Source organism: Microcebus murinus, chromosome 3 (assembly GCF_040939455.1).
Source record: "Microcebus murinus isolate Inina chromosome 3, M.murinus_Inina_mat1.0, whole genome shotgun sequence".
NCBI classification, from domain to species: Eukaryota; Metazoa; Chordata; class Mammalia; order Primates; family Cheirogaleidae; genus Microcebus; species Microcebus murinus.
The window spans coordinates 75,571,773-75,595,334 of record NC_134106.1 but is presented as its reverse complement, the minus strand read 5'-3'; the positions used below and the strand labels follow the sequence as shown (position 1 = coordinate 75,595,334).

The 23,562-nt window shown below is 43.4% G+C and overlaps 2 protein-coding genes across 3 annotated transcripts in view; one reads left to right on the top strand and one right to left on the bottom strand.

Annotated features, from left to right (window-relative positions):
- MAL (mal, T cell differentiation protein (MAL blood group)) overlaps positions 1–23,562 on the bottom strand; it is a 279,087-nt gene that overhangs the window by 186,855 nt on the left and 68,670 nt on the right. The window lies entirely within an intron of this gene.
- LOC105859206 (sulfotransferase 1C2) lies at positions 702–23,318 on the top strand. Of its 2 annotated transcripts, none has more exons than XM_012742852.2 (8): positions 702–864; positions 11,644–11,817; positions 12,213–12,338; positions 14,676–14,773; positions 18,047–18,173; positions 18,625–18,719; positions 18,877–19,057; positions 21,172–23,318. In XM_012742852.2, the coding sequence occupies exons 2-8, from the start codon at positions 11,667–11,669 to the stop codon at positions 21,282–21,284; spliced, it is 891 nt and encodes a 296-aa protein (XP_012598306.2). In that variant the 5' UTR covers positions 702–864; positions 11,644–11,666; the 3' UTR covers positions 21,285–23,318. The 2 variants fall into 2 exon arrangements, with proteins under 2 accessions (XP_012598306.2, XP_012598305.2); XM_012742851.2 differs by lacking the exon at positions 702–864 and adding an exon at positions 5,640–5,695.

Sequence of the window (23,562 nt, the reverse complement as noted above, 5' to 3'; positions counted from 1 at the left end):
TTCCACTTCCGCCTGCCCCTGAGACTGGGGTTACAGCTGATTTTGTTTTAGGACTTTTGTATCTCATCACTTTAATTTACTTTATAAGTAAACAAAGTGGGAAGTAGCAAAATACACAAGTGCTAAATTCCATAAACCATATAAAGATCTTACAACGCTCTTATTCCTTTGTTTTCTCAGTGCCTAGTGATCAATAAATGTTGACAGAATGATACCACTCACAAGTCTACTATGGAAATCTCAGTGTCCCTTTCTTCCCTCTCTTATTTCTGAAGGGTGATTCCTCTGGGCCCTTCTCCATCTTTTTATAGATTCCCAGCACCTTCCCCCACCCCCCATCTGCCTGCAGCACCTGCTGGCTTCTGTCACTGTATCGTGATGCCAGAGGCAAATATTTAAACTAGTAACCATCCTCAAGGGGCCCCCTTCAATCTCCCAGGGATGGAGGTGAGCATGTGGTCCTCTCACTGTGGTTTGATCTTCATGGAAGGGTCACTTTGGGGAAGGAATTCACCCTCTGTGCACTTGTCCCCACAGGGCAGAAATCCAGCCCTGACTCTGTCCCTAGGTGTGGTCAATTCTATCAAAAGTAAACTCATTAATCAGAAGCTGATAGGGTGTTACCAGAAAATGAGTTATTGATTGGAGAAGAAAGCTATGGTAACGTAGGAGCCGCTGCTTTGCCCAGATGTGGCCCCACACTTGGATGGTAGGGCCAGTCTACGCTGCTAGTTAACCCTGCCTGGGTCAGGGTACTCAAATAGCCTGAAGGCGGGCGCTGGTTAAAGTCTCCTTCAACAAAACTGGGACCTGGACCCCAACATCTTTGCCTGGTGATACACCGCTTGCCTTTCAACGCCAATTGTAAGTAATTGCAGAGACAGAAAATGTATTTGCAACTTTTCCTTTAGTTAATACTTTAAATGAAAATCGATTAAAACAGTAAACATAAAATATGTGATTAATTTTGAAAGGCGTGTGGGATTGTTAGCCACTTAAAAGGCAGGGATAAATTTTAGATGACCTTGACTACAAAAAAAGTTTCTAAAAACTGCTACTGCTGCACACCCTGAACCATCAAATTCCCTTTGCACTTCACAGGTGAGACTCCAAGGATGAGCAAATAATCTCCATACAGGGTAAAATAAGTTATAGCTGCTTTAAAGATGTGACCCAGGGCTCCTTCAGGCATGTGGGGAGGGGCTTCCAGAGCAGGCTGTGCTGAGGTCTTTTGCCTCCCGAAATCCAGCCTGGAAGTCTGGCCAAGGGAAGTGACCCAGCAAGGCACAGTTTGCATATCGGTGCCAATCCCACTATGTTGGGAGCTGTCCCGAACACGGGAGAGTTAAAGTGCGGTTGCTGCCCGGAACACTGGGGTCCTAGAGACACAGCACCTGGCGCCTTAACTCATAGCTCTGACATTCTTGGCCTTTCTTCTAGCTCACGGAGGGTGCTGGAGATAACAGTAGCAGTTATAGAAGGTCACTGAAGTAATCCTGTGCACACAGCCCTGGTAGCTTATAGCCCCCCTAGGCCCTGCACACTCCTTTCTCAGAATTGTTAATTACGCTTGGGTGCTCTTTCCTTGAACTGTCTGAGTGATCATAGTTGAGTATTTGTAGCTTTTTTGATATCAGAAAAAAGTTAAGTTGTAGATTAGAAAACTGCTTAAGCGAAGGAAAGGACTATCAAAGTGACGTAAGGTTAAAAGAAACAAGAATCGTTTTGTTTTCTGGTTTAATGAAGACATGCACCACCTGTTCCAATGCATTTTGCTTCTCCTTTGTTCTTATCTGTATAAATACAGCAACTGAAATAAACGAGGCGCGGCAGTCAGCAAGGGCTCCGTCCTCCCGTCCCCATCTTTTTGTTGTCTCTTCATTTCTCAGCCTCGCCCCCTAACTCCAGGTGCCGCATGTCGCCGGCTGGCTCCGGCACCACTATTCTGCATTCACCAGAAAATAGAGCTATAGAAGCTGGGCTTAAAATGGAGAGAGGTGTGGTGTTCAAATGCCTCAACCCCTGGGGCCTTTAGGAAGCAGCCTGCTGGAGCTCAAATCCCAGCTCTGCTGCCGTGGCCTGGAACAAGGTATTTCCCCCACAAGCACCTCCGTGTCATCATAACAGGGAGACACGCATCTGCTCTGGAGAAAAATATCTTGTATTCTGATTATAAAGAAACATAAATTCAGTAGGAAATGAGGAAAATAAAGAAAAGTAGAAGGAAAAGAAAAAACAATTGTAATTGGATCCCAGCTTCTCATCATCACCAACATTTGGTATATCTGGACTTTGATTTTAGACATTCTGGTGGTTTGGTAGTAGTTTGGGGTTGGAATTTAATTTAGAATCAAATTTGTTTAAATTGATAAATTCAATTAATTGATTTAACTATTTCTCTGATAATTACTAGTGTTAGCATCTCTATTGTCATTTGCAAAGTACCTGTGCATGTCTTTTGCCCACTTTTCTTTTGGGTTGCTAGTCTTTTTCTCATGGATTTATAGGAGTTCTTTATATAATCTAGATAGGAATTTTTGGTTAACTTGTGTGTCACAAATATCTTCTCTCATTTTGTGGCTTCCCTTTTTACTCTATTAATGTTGTTTTTGATGAACAGTGTTCTTCATTTTAATTTAATCCAATTTTATGATTGCTTTCCTCCATAGCGGGCGCTTATTTTAACCTGTTTAACAAATCTTGGCCTTCTCAAGGGTCATAAAAATGTTCTCTTATATTTCCCTCTAAAATCTAAAAGTTTTATTGTTTTATTTCTCACATTTAGATCTATAATCCACCTACGAGTGATTTTTATGTATGGCACACAATGGGGTGAGGACTCAGTTTTTTCCATCTGGACATCCGATTGATCCAGCACTGTTTATCAGAAAGGCCACCCTTCCCCCCCCACCACCACCACCACTGTAGTGTCACAGCCATCATAAATCAAGTGGCTGTTTACTCATGGGTCTGTTTCTGGACTCTCCACTCTGTTTCATTGGTCTATTTGTCTACGCTTGCACAAATACCACACTGTCCTTGTTATAATAAAAGTACCACACTGTGCTTTTATAATAAATCTTGATATCAAGCTAGTATTAATGTAAGTTCTCCAGCTTTGTTGTCCTTCACGATTATCTTGACTATTTTTGGCTCTCTGCATAACAGTATAACTTTTAAAATCAGCTTGTCAATTCAATTATAGAAAAAAAATTCTTCTAGGATTCTGATAAGGATTACATTGAATCTATAGATCAATTTGAAAAGAATTGACATCTTTATATTATTGAGTTTTTCAGTGTATGAAAATACTATATCCCTCCATTTATTTGGATATTTTCAACTTTCTCTCACTTAGGTTTTGTAGCTTTTTGTATAGCAATCTTCTACATCCTATGTCAGATTTATTACTAGTTATTTGATTCTTTGTGATGATATTATATAAGTGGTATCATTTTTAAATTCTCAATCTCTATTTTTTTTTTTTTTTTTTGAGACAGAGTCTCACTTTGTTGTCCAGGCTAGAGTGAGTGCCGTGGCGTCAGCCTAGCTCACAGCAACCTCAAACTCCTGGGCTCGAGCGATCCTTCTGTCTCAGCCTCCCGAGTAGCTGGGACTACAGGCATGCGCCACCATGCCCGGCTAATTTTTTATATATATATCAGTTGGCCAATTAATTTCTTTCTATTTATAGTAGAGACGGGGTCTCGCTCTTGCTCAGGCTGGTTTTGAACTCCTGACCTTGAGCAATCCGCCCGCCTCGGCCTCCCAAGAGCTAGGATTACAGGCGTGAGCCACAGCGCCCGGCCTCTCATTCTCTATTGATGATGGTATATATAATACCATGGGTGAGTAAATGGGCACAACCACTTTGGAAAATTGGCAGTACCTATTAAAGCTGAATGTCTACACATGTACTGTAATGGACAAATTCAGAGCTCCACCCGGATCTCCTGGGCTCATTTTTTACTCTTTTTCAATACAATGCAAAAATAAAACAAAAATCATTACATGTAACAACATGAATGACTTGCATACACATAATACTGAGCAAAAGACAGATATAGGCACAGTGTAATTTCATCTTATTTATATTAGATTGAACCAGATGAAATTGACATTTCAAAGTGCAAAAAATAGTTGAATACCAGCAATTTCATCTGGTTCAATAGAATATAATGTTCAAGCACAGACAACACCAAAAAAGAAGAAGAAGAAGAAAAAAAAGGCAGGCAACACCAGCCAGTAATCAGGATCAGGGTGACTTTTGAAGGGAGGAACTGACTAAGAGAATGCACGACAGACTTCTGGGGTCCAATCTCTTGATCTGGGTGCTTCTGTGGAGTCTTATTCATTTTCTGAAAATTCTTGAAGCTGTACCCTTCTTATTTGCACGTCTTGTGTTTGCCACTTTTGTAATTTACAGAGTTAAAAATAGAACTGTTCTTGCCTTGGTTAGGATTTAGGAACCAATATAATAAATATTAACTACCAAAATGGGTATGATAGAATTCCCATACCCAGAATTTAAGAAAAAATCATCGAGAAATTGCTCATTGCTTCTTGGAACTCTTATTCAGGTCAAAAATATAATAAAAGGTGTTGGGGTGTGGAAGAGAGAGGAGTGTGGTTGTGCTGTGCAGCCCTGTGCCAGCAGATGGAGGAATGGGTGAGATGCTGTCTCCTTCATCTCCAGCCCACAGAGTGTGGGTTTTCGGGGGAGAGGATTGGGGTACTCTGCACCATGGGGGCCCTGTGGACTCCAGGCTCTCAGTCTCATTGGGGAAATCCAGGGAATCGGACAGGACTGCGGAGTTGTCATTGCACGACAGGCTGCTTCCCGTAGACCTGTGTGGGCCACGCAGGAGAGGCCCCAGTGGGGCTGCCTGGCAGTGAGACAGAGCTGAAGGGACGGCCACTGGCAGGGACACATGTATCCAAGGCACAAGAATGGCCACTGAGCACGCGCAGGTCTGGGAATCTCCAAAGAGGACACTCAAGTGTCCCACAAGAGACAGACTCAGCTTCAGATATCTGCCAGGTCAAAGGTCACATATTAGCAATTTCCTATCCCCTTCCCTCTTTTCCCTTTCTCATCTGTGGCCACACATGAGGGCCCACACCCGCAGGCAGTGAGTGAGGGCGGAGGTGGGGTGCACACGAAGAGCAGAACCAATTCCATGCTGTTCTCCAAGTCTAGGCCTCGGAGTGGGAAGGGGCAGGAGAAGTCTCACCTCTGATGAAAATTGAAGCATTGATGCAAGATTAAAATCTAATACAGAATTAATACTGTTCTCATGTAAAGTAACTGTAGTACTGTCAGTTAACTAAAAGGGACATGGGAACTGCCCAAAATCCCACCTGACACTAGAGTGACCTTATCCCCACTGAAATGTATTGAAGGAGCTGCAGGAGAACAGGAGTTCCCCCTACCCTACCCCCAGGCCAGGTCAGGAGCTTGTTTCTGTTTGGTGGTGAATCTTCCAGTAAGGGCTCCAGTTCCCATGCTGATGCTGAGAGCCTCCCAAAGTGCCTGCTGCCTGCTGAGCGTCCCTGAATCTCTGGCAATGGTAATTTGAGCCTTTGCAATTGCCATACCCAGGGAACTCCACCCTGCTTCCTTGGAATGTTCTTTCCATGCCCAGTGACCCTTGGTCTGGCCTTTTTGTTGCGGGCTTTCAGCTGGAACTTAAAGGTAAGAATGCGGCTTAAAAGAAATTCTGTTCTTAATTTATTCAGTTTTTAAAAATCTTTATTCTAGCCATACAGGTGTTACTGCAAAGATAGATTTATTCATGCCAGAAAAGATCCTAAGAAACCTGGACAGTAACACAAAAGAGCACTGTAAATGAAAGAGAGAAAACATAATTTCTTTTCTTTTCCTTTTAGGCTCTTAGTTGAGATGCTATCCTGAAAACACAAGTCAGATTAACACAAGAAAAACAAGCAGAAGTTTATTAAGGCGTGCTCTGCCCATGACTGGCTTTGGGGCTTTGCTTAAGTAGTAAAGCCGTAAGTCCTGTATAGTGACAAGACAAAGGAGAGAGTAATTCCAGTCTTTTAAAAGGCAGGGAAATGTGGGAAAATGAGAAAGTCTGTTTCCACATTTCTCTGCTGCCTGCTGGTGCCTTCTCTGGGCCGATAAGCAAGCATCATGTTCAGTAAGGAAGTATTCACGTCCTGCCATCAGACAGAGGCTGAGGCAGAGTGCTTCCCTGTGTTTTCAGTGTCTTTAACTTAACAATCCTCAGTATTTTAGAGATCAATATTTTGGTTTCCTTCCCTACCAATAGATATCAGCCTAACAATGTTATACTTAGAAATTCAGGACCCCAGGCAATCACCTCCAAAAGCTCTCCCTGCCATAATACCGTCTCTCTCTTCCACCCTCATCTTTTCCCCAAGGACTCTCCTCCCCGACCCTTTCCCAAGGGCCAGCTCCACTTCTCTAGCCTTGAGTAGTATTTCTTCTGCTCATGACAGCCCTCCCTTCATTCCAGCCATCCATCGGCTGAGACATATGCTGGGCCTGCAAAGGGGACTGGACAAGGTCCCTGTGTTCCAGGGGGGCTAGACATATAAGCAAGTAATTGTAGAACAGTGGAGTAAGAAGTGTAAAATTTGCACACAAAATACTATAGGATCCTATGGGAAGGAGTGATTATTTCTGTCCATGGAGTCAGGAACAGCTTCACAAAGGAGGCCATATGTGATCTTGGATGAAAAAGCTTCCTGCCGGCTGCTCAGGGGACAATCTGAGTGTCTATGTGCCCAACTCTCCAAGGGCAGACCATGTGCTGACATGGTCCAGCAATCAGGGGCTTCAGGAGGGTGAAAAGGGCTTGAAATTTCTCCAATGCAAACTGGCAGATCCCTCTGCTCCCACCGCACTATCCCGCTGCCTCGACTCTCCCACTGCACCTCCTTCCAGAGCTTTCCCCGGAGTCCACACGCCCTGTGCAGGCCTCCAACACAGAGGGATCCAGTGAGAACCACAGCACACTGGACGCCCAAGCCCTTCACCTTTCTGGTCCTCGGCAGCAGTGGCTGCCCTTCCATACATTCTCAGCTTGTGCATTTTCACAGCCACACCCAGGCCCCCGTCACCACCTCCCTGCTAGAGCACACCACCTCCCACAGAGTTGGCCCATGAGTTCAGGGAATGATTCTCAGACCATTATCTCCAGGCCGGAGCTCTAAACGCACATGCCACGGGTACCGCAGACTCCACCCCCAAATTGGACTCACCACCCCTTCACCCCCACCCCACGTGGGAACTGCTCACCTCTGGTGCTCCCGTCCTCAACAAGCAACACATCCAAATAAATAAATAACCACCACCTCCATCTACCCAGTTACCCACGCCAGAACTCTGGACTTGAGCTTTGATTTTCCTTTGCCTCCCCTACCTCGCAGCAGATTAATCCTTAGGCACTCTATTCTACCTCCCAAAGGTCTCTGAAATCTACTTGCTTCTCTCTGTCCCCACGGCCTCACTCCTAAGCAAGGCCACGGCCACCTGGCCTTGCCCATATGGATTGCTGTAACGCTTTCCCGTTGGACTGTGCTCCAGCCCTTCCTCACCCTCCACCCAGAGTGACCTTTCTAAAGTACCAATAAGATGGCTTCCTGGGCTCTCTCCAGCTTAAACCTCTTTGGAGGCTTCCAGTTGCCCTTAGGATAAAATGCATACTCCCTAAAGGCACCAAAATTGCCTTCCTACCTATTTCTCCATCCCCACTTCTAGATACTGCACACTCCCTTACATCTCCAAGCTCTGGGCACTGTCCACCTGGACCACACCCTGCTCCCTCGAGCTGCTGGCCCTTCCCCTGCATGTCCCTCTGTCTCTATGGTCCAGCCCCTTCACACTCTACCCTCTACATTTCATATTCTGAATCCAGGTTTTTACTGCTAAAAATACCATGAATACAGAAACCAACCAAAGCAAACACACAGCTCAGTGCATGATTACAAGTCAAAATCCCTTCACTTTTAAAAAAATTCCCTGCATTTTATTTGAAGGAAGTGTATTGTCCTATAAACTTTCTCCTTGTTGATTTCATCACTGTGGTGTAGTTTAACATATTCCTATTTTCTCTGCATTTTCTGTAAATTGGTATTTTTTTCATATGCTAGAAGTTTTATTACTGAAAGATCTAGATAAAAAAATCCAAAATTGATAGCAAGATAGGGTGGGCAGGGCAGTCAGGCTATACTGATTTACCGATATAACTGACCTATTTTTGGTATACCTTATTCTTTTTTCGGTATTTCAAACAAATATCTTTATTTAATGATTTGCAATTGTTTACAATGCCATTTATTTATTTTTTGTTGTTGTTGTTGATAGCCATATTTCCATAAGATTTCCCCAACATCTCTGAGGCAGCTCCACAGGTAATGTTATCTCCATTTCACAGAGGCCAAGAGAGATCTGAGGCCTCCTAAAGTTCACATTGCTGTTTAGTGAAAGGGATACATAGGGCGGACTTTAGCCCATGTGTCTTCCAGTTCCATCAGCCTTTCTTAGAAGTCCCCTGGGAATTTGAAACTCATCAATAATCAAGAAAGATGCAAAGTGTTGTATCCCAATATGCAGTTTTCTATAACGCCATTTAAATGAACACATATTTACATATGTTGAACATTCTGCCATAGTCAATTAATCTTGACACTACAAAGGCAAAAAAAAAAAAAAAAAAGAAACTGCTTTAATGATACTGTCACCATTTTAAAATAAAAGGCAGAAAATTAGATTATGAAAGGGCAAAATGCAAGGATCCTAATGGAAATTCTATTAGATAGCAGAGAAAATATTTCCTGTCTTCTGTTGGCGAATGGAGAATTGCTATATATGCTACTTTAGTGTCATATATATGGTGGAGACTGAGCTGCTGATATCTCACACCCCAATACACATAGATAATCACATAGAAATATATGTGTGTTTATAGATACACACTCATAGCTGTAGACACGCACATGTATATATGCATTTGTTGGTATATAGATGTATCATCTCTCTATATACATGTACATTTACACATATGTGGATATATCTCATTTTTCTAAACTGGGGACATTAACTGATTGATCCAATAAATTGCTAATTCTCCTTGGAGCTTCCTTTAGTACTTGCTTCCTCTGGTACTTATTCAAAATTTAAATCATTTACTAAATCACAGAGTAATAGAATCTGAGACTTAGAAACTTTGAAGTCATCTGTACTGGGCTAAATGGTGACTCCCCAAGTTCTATGTCCAAGTTTGTGTGTGTGTGTGTGTATAGACTAAATATGTATACAGTTTTTATTAAATATCAATCATACCTCAATAAAGCTGTAAAAATTTTTATAAATGGGAAGATACAACATATTTATGGTGCTGCCAATGAAACATTGTTAAATAGTACTTCCCAAATAAATGTATAAATTAATGGTAATCTCAACAAAAATTCCAGAGAATTTTCTAGAAAAAAAATTAGCAGCGCCCAGGCCCTATCTCAGACCATGTAAATTGGTATTTTGATACAGATTTGGATTCATTGTTTTTGGCAGGACCACTAAATAGGCCATGCGTTCTTCATCAAGAGGCACAAAATGTCTACTTGTCTTGCCTTCTGTGATGTTAGGAGCCATGACTGTTAAATGCCTAGATTCTTTAATTCATCAAGGGCTGCAGAAGAACATTTCAATTCTATAATTTATTGTTCATTTATTTGTTGGAATGATTCTATAGATAAAAATATCCCTTCATCTACTATTTGGTTATGAAGAGGTACAACTAACACAGGAAAGTCCAAGACAAATGATTAATTCTTTCACTTTATTTACCAGTTTTCAAAAGAAGCCATTGGTTTCTGAGCTTCAACCAAAGGTATCAGCATTAGTTTGCTAGGGCTGTCCGTAAGAAAACACCACAGACTAGAGGGACAAACAACTGAAATTTATTTTTCACAGTTCTGGAGACTGAAAGTCTGAGCTCGAGGTGTCAGCAGGGTTGGTTTCTCCTGAGGCTTCTTGGTGTGGCTTGCAGACACCTGCCTTCTAACTGCACCCTCAGGTGGTCTTTCTTTCCTGTGCACACACATACCTGGTGTCTCTTTGTGTGTCTTAATCTCCTCCTTTTATAAAGACACCAGTAAGATTGGGTTAGGGCACAGTTTAAACACCTTATTTTAACTTAATCATCTCTCTAAAGACCTTGTCTTTCTTCCCTCTTCTTCTCGAGTTGACCACACCATATTCTCAACAATATCATTCAAACTCTACCTTCTTTGACATATTGTAAATACAGCTGTTTCTTATATTTGAAATTTTTTCAGAAATAATTTTTCTTTCATTTTCTGAAAATGCAGTCTCCATCCTACAGGGTGTAACTCATTCTGGGAGCAGAAGCCACCCTTAAAACTGGCCTCTCTAAGCTAGGTACCCAGTTCTCTCGCCCATTACATGGAACATCTGGGTCAGATTCTTTTATTTAAACTCCAGCAAGCATTTACTGTTACATTTTCTGTAAGGACCCTTTCAGCTCTAAAGTTCTATCCCTTATATTATGTGAGAGTTAAAAATGAGTTAATGTATATAAGGCACTTAGCACAGCCATGGCAAACTAAAGTGTTCAACAAATGTTAACTATTATTTTATTATTAGCAGTGGTAATAAATGTCTTCTGGTCCTCAATAACCAATTATTATTGAGTTACAGTAGCCTATTTCTCCTGCCTTTATCTTCTTGTGCATTTTAAAAGTCTTTTCTCAATACAACAACAACAAAAAAATGCACAAATGAACAAAGGACTTGAATAGATATTTCAGCAAAAAGTGGCCAACGAACACATGAGAAGATGCTCAACATAATTAATCATTAGGGAAATGCAAATCAAAACCATAGTGAGATACCACCTCTACCCATTAGGATGGCTACTGGCAAAAACAAACAAGCAAACAAAAACAACATGTGTTGGTGACAATTTAGAAAAAATGGAACCCATATTCACTGCTGGTAGGAATGCAAAATGGTACAGCCACTGTGGAAAATGGTATGGTAGTTCCTCAAAAAATTAAACAATGAATTATTAGATGATCTAGCAATTTCACTTCTGGATGTATACCCAAAGGAATTGAAAGCAGTAACTCAAAGAGATACTTGCATACTCATGTTCATAGCAGCATTATTCACAACAGGCAAAAGGTTCTACCCATGAATGAATAAGCAAAATGTAGTATATACATACAATGGACTATTATTCAGTCTTCAAAAGGAAGGAAACCCTGTCACATGGTATAATGCAGTGAAACTTAAGATATTAAACTAAGTAAAATAGGCCATTCACAAAAGGACAAATATTATATGATTCCACTTATGTTAAGGTATATAGAGTCCCTACAGACAGAAAGTAGAATGGTGGCTGCCAGGGGCTGGGGAGGGGGGAAAGGAGAGTTGGCGTTCAGTGGGTACAGAGCTTCAGCTTGGGAAGATGAGAAGTTCTGGAGCTGGATGGTGGTGATGATTGCACAACAATGTGAAGGTACTTAATGCCTGTGAACTGTGCCCCTAAAAAGGATTAAAAGAGCTAATTTTGTGGTATGTGTATTTTACCACAATTTTTTTAAAAAGTCTCCTCTATCCTCTTCCTATAGGAACCCCCCACCCCCAGGACACTATGGCCCAGACCTCAGAGCTGGGGAAGCAGACACAGCTGACAGAGGTGGCAGGGATCCTCTTGCAGACTGCAACTGTGGGCAACTGGAGCCAGATCCAGAACTTCCAGGCCAAGCCGGATGATCTGCTCATCTGTACCTACCCTAAATCAGGTGAGTGTGGGGCAGGTGGCACAGCACAGACCCCAACCTGCAGAGCTGGCATGGACCCTCACATAAGCTGGAATTCCCGATAGGAAACCTGCTCCTTCTTACTGTTCCACAGTGGGGCTTGTGCTCAGGGTGCCTGGTGTCCCTGGGATTCCCCAGGGACCAGCGTACTGGCTTGAGGCCCTGCCTGATGCGCTCTGCCATGCACCGCTCTTGGGTGGGCTGAGCCTCGCCTGTGCTTGCCCCCCAGAGATCCGAAGTCTGTCCCGCATAGACGCCCATCACTCACGGCTAACAAGATCCTGCCCAACCAGCACCAGGCTCCACGTCCCCTTACTCAGGACACTTGGGGAAGACTAACAGATTTCTGCCTCTCATCCTTCCCTTCTGGACCTCAGGGACAACATGGATTCAGGAAATTGTGGACATGATTGAACAGAATGGGGACGTGGAGAAGTGCCAGCGAGCCCTCATCCAGCACCGCCACCCTTTCATCGAGTGGGCACGGCCACCCCAGCCCTCTGGTGAGAGCGACTCCCTCGCTGCTGTCTCCATTCTCTCCTCCCCTCTCTTCTGTTTCTCCATCTCTCACCTCCTCTCTCGCTCTCTCATTTCTATTGCCATGTGCTTTCCCCTTTTACCTTCCTCTCTTCCTCTGTCTACATATTATCTAAGATTATTTGCCAAAGTGAATCACCAAGTAAGAAGGTTCTATGTTCAGGTCAGATCCTGCCTTGTTTTCTTCTTAAACCCTCCCCCTGGTCACGTGCAACTGTGGGACACACAGAGAAGGTGGAAGACTTATGTAAGCAACTCACACCCCTTCTCTCCATACCCCACCTCCACAAAAGCCCAGTAGCCAGGGGAGTACCTGATAATTCCCGTGCACGCACACACACACACACACACACACACACACACACACACACACACACAGACAGAGTGTATTTGGAGCCAATTATTTCTGTTCAGTAGAGAAGCCTATTTCAGGTAATGCTCAACCTCAAAGTTTTTCTCTTCACACCGTAAAAGGAAGCTCAAAAAGATAACCAGAAGACAAAAGAAGTTATTCCAGGTCCCTAGCAGCTGCTACACATATTTTGTGGAACAGCATTATCTGAAGTAGCCAAAAGGTGGAAAGAGCCCAGGTGTCCCCCCACTGATGATGGCAAACAAGATGTGGCACACGCACGATGCAGCGTTACTCAGCCTCAGCAACGAAGGAATTCCTGACACATGCTGCAACGTGGTGGACACTGCAAACATTATGCTAAGTGAAATGGGCCAGATACAAAAAGGCAAATACTGCATGATTCCACTTACATAAAGTCAAATTCATAGAGACAGCAAGTAGAATGGTAGTGGCCAGCGGCTGGAGAGGAGAAGGTGGAGTTATTGTTTAATGGGTTCAGAGTATTCATTTGGGAAGATGATAATGCTCTGGAGATAGATGAAGGCGGATGGTTGCACAACAATGTGAATTTACTTAATTCAAAGTAATTACTTACTTAATTCAAAGAAATTAACTGAACTGCATCCTTATAAATGGTTAAGATAGTAAATTTTAGATTAGATGTATTTTACCACAATTTTAAAAAGAATTATTGGGGATTCCCAGCATATACAATAAATAATATCAAGGATGATCAGAATAAAATATATCCCCTCACTACCACCCCCAACCCCTACACACACACACACACACACACACACAGACACACACACACACACACACAGAGCTTCGGGAGCAAGTGTGAAAAACTGAGTGTAAGGAGACCATTCGAGGTTTCTAAACAGAAGACTCACACAATCAAAGCTGCTCAAAAGCAGTGGCAATCTGAAGGCAGGCACTGGGGCCACTAATATTTCTAGGTTTTGGTAACTACAGCTTCAGTTCCAGACCAGTTCCTGGTCCCTGCCAGGTGAAGAGCGCAGTCCTCCCTCTCTTTCCTGGGATCTGGCAGAAAGTGTCCCAAGTCCTCAGCCTCAGGAGAGCAGCCAACCCCACAATGCCCAACGATCAGACAAGAGCCTAATTTATAGCAGGGGGAGGAGAGCTTGCACTGAGAGTAACATTCCTGGCATTGAGGGTTTTTTGTTTGTGTTTTTGTTTTTGTTTTGAGAAAGAGTCTCATTCTGTTGCCCAGGCTAGAGTGCTGTGGCGTCAGCCTAGCTCACAGCAACCTCGAACTTCTGGGCTCAAGCGATCCTCCTGCCTCAGCCTTCTGAGTAGCTGGGACTACAAGCATGCGTCACCATGCCCGGCTAATTTTTTCTATTTTTGGTAGAGACAGGGTCTCGCTCTTCTCAGGCTGGTCTCAAACTCCTGAGCTCAAACGATCCATCCGCCTCGGCCTCCCAGAGTGCTAGGATTTACAGGCGTGAGCCACCGTGCCCGGCCCCAATAAGGTTTTAAATGAGGGTAGAAATCAGACTCACAGGCCAGCAGGTGTAAATGTTTATAGAAGGGAAATGGGTGCTTGCAAATAGGCCAGTGACATGGGGCAGCTTGTTGCAGGCACATGGAGGTTGGCTCTGGCTGGCAGGGAGGCAGGGGAGGCCTGCTCTCTGGTCCTGCTGGGACTGCTTCAACAAGACATCACTTGCCCATTCTCAGCTTCCATCGCCTCATCATTAAAGTGACAGAGTAGATTGACTCTAAGTTCCCTTCCAGTTCTCAAGCTGTGTGGTGCTACCAAAGTGAAGATCCTATCAATAATCTCATTGGGGAATCCCAAAGAAAGTCAGGAGACAAGCATGAAGTTGGGTGGGTGATGGGATATTCTAGACAGAGCCTAGACCATAACGTTCCTATGCAGCACGTGTACTATGGAGATGTTTCCTCTTGAATTATTTTAAAGGTGTGGAAAAAGCCAAAGCGATGCCCTCTCCACGGATACTAAGGACTCACCTTCCCACTCACCTGTTGCCACCGTCTTTCTGGGAAAGCAACTGCAAGGTAAGACAGCAATGGCTCCCCTGGTGACAGGAGGGAGAGGAAGCCCACCGAGAGCGAGTCCTCCAGACCCCGACTGAGAACATCCACCGTCGTGTTCACCTCTCCGCTATCTCTGGAGCTTATCAGCAACAACAGAAAGTGTAAAGTTCTAGCTCGGCAGGGTACTCACCAGAACACTTTCAAATAAGACATGAGGGTAGAAGCCACACTCAGTTTTCGGCGGGAACTAGAGACATGGGGAGGCAGTGAGTGCTGATGGCTCTTTCAGTAAGTCTGGCTGAGAAAGGAAGGGGACAGGATGGTGGCCCTTGGCTACAGGCCATGGGAAGGCTCATGTACTAGACCAGGGAGGGAAGAGTAAGAGGAAAAAAACCTAAAGATGGTGCAAAGGCGTAAACAGAGGAACAGATGGAGCAACGCTCTTGAGGGCACTCAGCCTCAGCCTCTGGGAGACTCTGGGTTCCCTGTTTTATTTATTCTGTGACTATTTATATGTACCCCAGTACCTACTAAGTGGCTGGCACATAGAAGATATTAGAAGCGTGCTTGGTGAATAAACAAGGGACGCATGATGTGGAGGAAGAGGGCACAAGGCTACAAACTGAGCTGGCAGCTTGGTGAGAAAGTGGGGCCCTGTTTCCCAGAGCTAGGGAGGAAGGGAACGCAGGGCTACGAGAGGTGTATTTCTGAAGGACAGGAGTGCAGTCGGTGGGGACTGGGGGAGACTCACATCACATGACTGCAGTCCTTTCTATAACGTCGGATAAGGGGATGAGAACTTCCTTTTCCAGAATTACGGCAGCCAGATGTCCCGAAACCCTTCTGTACAAAACACCAAGGAATGCTGCATAGCATGTCATGAGTTTCCTTTTCAGTGCATAACTGAGATCGGAACAAAGTAAGGGAGATTTAAAAACTGAAGAAGGAACTGAAACTCAGAGCGGCCTATTGAGACTGGAGCTCTCCTGGGGAAATGTGATGGCCCGAATAATCCAGCAACTTGAGTGTTAATAGCTGCCCAGGGACAAGGTCACAGCCTAGAGCATGAGAACCAGAGAAATGAGGAACCGAAGCTGGACCACTGACGGGCTACATCCTCAACGGGCAGGTGGAGGAGGCCACAGCAGACCCAAGACCTCACTGTCGTGACCTAGGCGCTCAGCTCCCTCTCTCAGGATTTGAGATTCAAATCTGTACTCCTGGCGTTACCCAAGACACTATTGGCTGAGAAAGTAGCACAGGGTGGCCCCACTGCCAGTGTCCCCATACTCTCCTAGGAGGGACATGGCTCCAATTCAGGCCCCAAAAGATGCCCCCTTGAGCTCACCATCCACGTGGCAAATACGCAGAAGGACAAGCCACCCTGAGAGTGTTTAGAACGAACAAACGGCAGTTAGGCCTCAAGAACTTCAGATAACAATTTTCAGATATAGAAAGAAGAACGTTTAAGTTGTTTGAAGGAATAGAAGATCGAATCAAAAATAAAATAGATGAGATACTACTTTTAGGAACAGAATTATTAAACAAATACATGGAATTTCTACAACTGAAAAAATATACATTGCAATTACAAACTCAAGATTAAGCCACAGTGCAGACTAGATAAAGCTGAGTGGAAAATTAGTGAACTTGGACAGGGGAATGGGAAGAAGGTCTGAGGACAGGAGAGTCTTGTGGCCGGGGCTAAGAAATACGAGAGGGAGCAAAGGAGACACGAATAAAATGATCATCAAGCAGGAATGAAGTGAAAGACAACTCAGGGTTTAAAAGAACAAGAATTTAGATGGATTTTTTAAAAAATCAACATTTTAAAAACCTTCATTGGCACTTGGCAGTTCGGTACGTTGGGGAAAAGAGAACGGGCATGAGGCCTTGGCACACAGTGATGGAGTGAGTGCCTTTAGGAGCAGTGTTGCTCGACCTCGGTGCTTGCTCTAAAGGGATGTGGGGTTTGCTTGAATCAGGTGTGGTGAGACGCACAGACTGGAGTTGACTGTCATGGGGGAAGCCACACAGAGCCACAGGTGGGAGCACTGGGCTGGGAGGCAGAGGGAGTGAGGGGAAACGCAGGCAAGGGCCTTTATTGTGGTTTCCGCGGGCAGGAGTGGGAGAGGTGGGGTGAGCAAGTGTCCCACTGGCCAGTGAGAACCATGTCAGCAGGCTCCAGAGCAGCGGCTGTGCCTGGGTATCTGGGATCTGGGCCTGGGGTGGTCAGGGCAGGTGGGTGGGGGCCTGGGGTGCGAGAGCCTGATAACAGACACAGTTGTGGGGGTGGGGGCTCTGGATGGGTCGGTTTGCATAGTTACTGCCTCTACGTAGGAATGAGCTACCCCTGGGAGGAGCAGTCCCTCCACAGTCACAAAGGCGCCAGGATGTCAAAGCATCAGAATACAGAATATAAAAGAGATGATTAATACAGCACTACTGACATTTGGGCCAGATCATTCTTTCTCGTGGGTGGGAGCAGGGGCTGTCCTGTGCATGGTATTAATAGAATATTGAGCAGCATCCTTGGCCCATGCTCATTAGATGCTAGTAACGCCACCACTCCCAGTTGTGACAACCAAAAATATCTTCAGACATTGCCAAATGTCCCCTAGTGAGCAAAATCACCCCCAGTTGAAAACCACTATTTTAAGGCCAAAGTCAACACAGCATTGAAATAGCTGGCCGTGGATCTGAGACAGCTGGTTAAGAGGCCCCTTTAGGATTGATGCTGGTTAAAGGGTGAACTGAGTACTAGAAGTCACAGCTTGGTCAAAGTGAAAGGTTGGGAGGGTGGAAGGATGTGAGGCTGTGGTCACAGTGGAACCTAAGGGATGTCTGTAGGGGCAGAGCTGAAGTGATCAGAGAGGGAAATCATTAGAGTTGAGGAAGCTGGGAGAAAAACACTGGCTATTTTCTTGCTCCAGAGCCTAAACTCTTAACCACAAAGCTCTTCTGCTTCTCTGAGAGCCTAAGAAGAGGGTATTAGAAGGTCATCAGTATGCTGGTGGAAATTTTTTAGTTGCATGGCAGGTCATAGCTTCTAGAGAAAGATTTTACTCCTAATACCAAAGGGGCAATGAGGAGTAAGGCTAATTGGTTAAGTAATCAATAGGACCAAGTTCAAAATAGATAGCAGAATCGGCAAGGCAGCAGGGACAAGTAGAGGAGAGAGAGGTCACAAAGCCAAGACACATGGCCAGCACTGCAGAGCTGAGCCAGTGTGTGCAGCCTCTGAAAGTCCATGTTTCATACCATCTTTTACCCACTTCTCTTCTTACCCCAAAGTTCCTTTATGTAGCTCGAAATGCCAAAGACACTATGGTTTCCTACTACCATTTCCAAAGAATGAATCAAATGCTTCCTGATCCTGGCACCTGGGATGACTATTTTGAAGCCTTCATCAATGGAAAAGGTAAAGGAGAGTTCTTCCTTCACACCCTGTGTTCTCACTTCAGCAAGGCTGAATCTAGGGATCAGGCTTGACACTGTGATTCCCTGGAATGCCATGGGCCACGTTAGGTGTGTCCTACCACAGACCAGGACTGGGTGGGGTACACTGCTGCTTTCATCGTGCATACCCACTGCCCTCAGCCGACGTCTTCCATCTGATTCAACAGCCTTTAAACAGTGGGTCTCATTCCAAAGAGTATCCCTTCCCCAATATGAGGGCATAATAAACATGAATCCACTTTTGGGGCCAATAACCACAAGGCTGTCCCCATCCAGAGGACCCCTAGGGACATATCTGATACAGAATTTGTTTTCTCTCTCTCCATGGCACTTCAGGTACATAAAATCCCCAACTGTCAGAAGGTTTTGTATTAGCTCTGTAGGGACTGTTCTGTTTCCTGTGTCTGTTACAGTGGGCTGGGGTTCCTGGTTTGACCACGTGAAAGGATGGTGGGAGATGAAAGACAGATACCAGATTCTCTTCCTCTTCTACGAGGACATAAAGAGAGTGAGTAAGGGCCCTTCAGAAGAACTGTGCCAGACCCAGGTGCAGAGAAACCCAAAGATGTTTCAAGGCTGTACTTCCGGGAGGGGTGTCCCAAAGAACTGAAGTGTGTCCTTCTGATATCTTTATCCCTTCTAATCCAATGTCATCCTCACCACAGGACCCAAAGCATGAAATTCAGAAGGTGATGCAGTTCATGGGAAAGAACTTGGATGAAACAGTTCTAGACATAATTGTCCAGGAGACATCATTTGAGAAAATGAAAGAAAATCCCATGACGAATCGGTCTACAATTCCCAAATCTATCCTGGACCAATCCATTTCCCCCTTCATGAGAAAAGGTTTGTGGAGCTTCTTTATCAAATACTCAGCGTGTCTCGTAACATCCTGCCTGCCCCTTATCAAGATGATATTTGGTTTTATTAATTGCAAGGCAACACATTTCAACTATCCCTAATATCTGTTCCTAGTAAGGCTAGGGATTTGATCCTGTTGTAGCAGAGAGTTCTCCAGGGTACTATTCTGATATTTGGTTTCAAGGAACAGAGAGTTTCTCAACTTTGGAGGCCCAGTGCAAGGGCCTCTGATGGAATGCAATCTGATGGATAACTAGGAAATGCAATCTGATGGATAACTAGGAGCTCCTGGGAGCTCCTGGGCGGAAGGGTCCAGGACCTCAGCAGGAGGACATTATGGCTCTTCACTCTAGGGCTCCAGCTCTTATGAGACTCAGCTGCTTCCCACATGTCTGTTATGTGTGTGCCTCCCTCTGCCGACCAGCTTCCTCCACCCAGCGCACCTTTCTCCTGCTTTATAGCTTCTGCTGACTCAGTTTCTGCTCAACACTTCATCTTGACCGTGGCCCAAGCCTGCTCTACATCATGACTTTCAACTACAAATACTTGCTGAAAATGGCCTCATCTTAATATTTCTTACTTCCAATTCCCAAAATATGAATTCTAATTGGCCCAGCTAATATTTTTAAGGAAAAAAAAACTTATCATTTTTGATTTAAGAAGCAACACATGTCATTGTGAAAAATTAAATAGACATAAAATTATACTTTTTTAAAAGTTCTCTCTACCAACTCCACTCCCAAGAATTAGCCACCAACAGTATGGAATTCCCTTCATCCTCTGTTTTATGAATATATACTTTCCTTTTTCACAACAGTGGAATATTGCTTTGTAACATCTTTTCTTCTTCCTCTTTTTTTTTTTTTTTTTTGCGTGTGATTGGATTTATTTCATTGCATTTTCCAATCTACCACAGCATTCCATGCTAATAAAACAAAACAAATGATTCTGCCTCTTTTCTCTTCAGATAATCAGTGATGAAGATTTGGCAAGTAGCCCTTCTTCAGATCCATACATACCCACCTTTCTACACAAGCTCCTTCTTCAGGCTAATATAAACACAAAGATAGATATAGATATATATATCTCATGATGAAAGCCTGCTCCCTAAAACACAAAATGTGGTCATATTTTACACCTTCACTTACCAGACTATGAGACAACCCTCCCGTGCAAAGCATGTAGATTCACCTCCCTCACTGTTGTGGTCCCATGTTATATCAAAGTATGGACACATCATAATTCATCCAACTATTCCCCTAGTGATAGACATGATAGTTATTGTTGTTTTCAATTTTTGTCTTTATGAATAATGCTACAGTAAATATCTTTGTGCATAAGTTATTATTTCCGATGCTTGTATTTCTGTTGCATAATTTCCCAGGAGAGGCATCAGTGGGACAGAGGATATTTCATTTTAAGTTACTGCTTGGTGAAAAGTAGTAGCTCATTAATATTTTCCCCCAATTCTTTTTCTACTGAGATATAATCTACATACCAAAAATGCACGGATCTTAAGTGTATAGTTCAACAAGTTTTGATAAATGTATACGCCCATACTACCAGCACCCCAATCAAGATAGCAAACATTCTCATCATCCCAGAAAGTTCCCTCTCATGCCCCTTTTCAGTCAATCTCTACCCCCAGAGACAACACTGTTCTAGTTTCTGTCACTATAGATTGATTTTGCCTGTTCTCGGACTTCACATACATGGAATCACATAGTTTGTACTTTCATGTGTCCAGTGTCTTTTGCTCAACATAATGTTTTGAGATTCCTCCATGGGGCTGTGTCTGTAGTTCATTCCTTTTTATGTCTGTGTAGTAACCCATTGTGTGAATATATCACAGGTGGGGCCAGGTCACCAGCTCCCTCAGGTCAGTTGTCCAGCTGATTTAGAAGCACATGCCCCTGCACGGAGCTCCCCAGGGCCGTGTCTCAGAGCAGAGAGCTGCAGGTAGACAGGTGGCCACCGCAGAGGAAGTTGGTGAGTCAGGAGTCAGGCCAGGCCCAGTATGGACAATCCACTGCTTTACTCAGGGCCACGAAGTCTTTGGACAAGAGAGTGACATTCCTGTGGGGGCTTCTCTCTTCTAGGAACTGTGGGGGATTGGAAAAACCACTTCACTGTGGCCCAGAATGAGATATTTGATGAAATCTACAAGAAAAAGATGGAAGGAACCTCAATAAACTTCTGCATAGAACTCTGAGCAGGATGTAAATAAGGTGAACAGCAAGAACGGCAGATGCTATGGTCAATGCTTCACCCACAGCCAAAAGAATCTCTGAAAGCATATTGTAAATGCATATGATGTAGTATAAACTGTCTCTGTGATTATTAACTATATGTCACACATTCATTTCTAAAAAAGGATTGTGTCTAATGCCTATTTTGTCAACTATTCTTTCCAAACTAAGAAATAAGATAGTTTAATAAACTATGTAAAATGTAAAGTTTGAATACTAAAAGGGTTTTTTAAATTCCCCTTATTTTGGCAAGTGTACCCCAGTTTCCTAGTCTATGATAACATAATACCTTGAAGATAAGTACAAATATTATACAAATAGCTTATATCTATATTAATAATACAAAATTTCTGACATCTGTCCTGGCCATTCAGGCAACTCTGGCCCGGGCTCGATCCTGGAGTTCTGCCTGGTCACTAGCAGAAGGGAAACTTCGAGGGCAACCCTGGCATAGTCGATCCTGAAGAAATGTAGTCTGAGTGCCCTTGCTGGTGGGTAGAGAATAAAAGGGAAGGCACAGAGGAGATGTCAGAAGACTGAAACCTAATTTAAAGAGTCCTAGTGCTAGGTCAGTTAGGAAACCAAAAGCATGAGGTTGGCCTTTTGGAAGCCCAAGTTGTATCTTGGTGAAAGCAGAAAGTAGAATGGAACCAATGTCAACAACGTCAGCCTGGGCATGACACTCAGGTGTGCAGATAATTGGGTCTCAGCTTCAATTCCATCCCTTCTGGGGAGGCTCTAATAACCAAGCTAGGCGTCCTTTCCCAGCTTCCCATACTTATCCCAGTTGTAGCCCTGTTGCTCTTATTAACTTGTCAATTTGTTATCTATACCTCCCACTGGATTGCCAGTTCCTTGGGGTTCGGTTCCATTTCTTGTTTATTCCCAGTACCTAATGCAATGCCTGGCACACAGGGCCTGCCCAGTAAGAACGTGTCCTGTGAGTGAACAAATGCATGGATGAATGAATACAGGAAATCACAAAATTCCCAACTTTGACCCCTTTCTTTTAGTCCTAAATAGTGGCATTCCAAAGCAGAGGGCCGTAAGGGCAGTTCACCCTGGGAGCAGGTAATCAGAGAGTGTATTAAGCCAACTAGACTACTGACTGCTTTTCATTATCACCACGTACTGGCAGTCCTAAACAATGTCAGTGATAAAATACTACTTTAAGGGAAAGGAAAGAAAAGAGAGGAGAGGAGAGGAAAAGAAAAGAAACAAAATGAAACTAACCCAAACTACTATTATGCCAAGTTCTAAACAATTGCTTGATTACTACTGACTTTTAGCCATGGAATTTGTTTTTAAAAAGTGGCCTGTATCCCCACTAGATCATGAATCTTTGTTGTTGTAATTCCATGTCTTATTCACCTTTGTGTGGAAGTTACTTCAGAGAACCCAGGCATGGAGTCCAACTCTATAATTCCCAAACAAGCAGATGTAGCTATACTTGCTTCCTGCCAGGGTTAAGTTCGTTACAATTCAGAATCATTCAAGCTCACTTCAGGCACAACCTGTGTCTCCAACCGTGTAGTATTTGAATGATTTTGTCTTTCAACAGTAGATTCAGCATAAATGATGATAGCACAGTGGTCAGAGAATCAAAACGTGAGTTTCCTCAATTCAATCATTCTCTGTGACTATTTAGAGTTTTCATTTCTATTCAGAACTTAAAACAGTAAAATTTTAAAAAGTATGAACTGCAAAATAGTATTTTTGTTTAGTAAGTACAAAGTTGTGTTCACATAGGAAATAGTTGACTGATTTTGAATAATAACTTTAAAATTGAAGTTTACTGACTAAGTGTTAATTATTTGTTTTAAAACTCAAGAATGAATCAAGAAAATAAAAGATTACATCAGTGCTATAATTTAGTAATTGTGCAACTTGTACTTCTTATAGATATTTTAGTTTTATTACAATTGACTGATTCTGATTTTTTAACTGACATAAGTCTATCTACAGAGTTGAATAAAAGAAAAGTTTCACTGACTTCATTTCTTTAGTAACCATTGTTTTTATTTGTTGTCTCTATTAATGATTAATACTGAAAATAATTTTGTCGAATAAAAAAATTGTTCACCCCAGGGCCAGCTATGGTCTCAACTCACAAACTGCATTCTGATTTGTTGGTTGGTTGGTTGGCTGGTTTTGTTAAGGAAAAAAATTATTCAATGACATTTATCAAAGCACAGTGAGGCAGACTTTATTCAGGACTATCTTGATAGGTGCAGGGACCAC

Excerpts from the sequence above, each read along its gene's own strand:
- LOC105859206 (XM_012742852.2), top strand. The coding sequence starts at position 11,667 with ATGGCCCAGACCTCAGAGCTGGGGAAGCAGACACAGCTGACAGAGGTG. Across the intron at positions 11,818-12,212 it reads CTGTACCTACCCTAAATCAG|GGACAACATGGATTCAGGAA; the intron begins GTGAGTGTGGGG and ends TCTGGACCTCAG. Across the intron at positions 19,058-21,171 it reads TTCCCCCTTCATGAGAAAAG|GAACTGTGGGGGATTGGAAA; the intron begins GTTTGTGGAGCT and ends TCTCTCTTCTAG.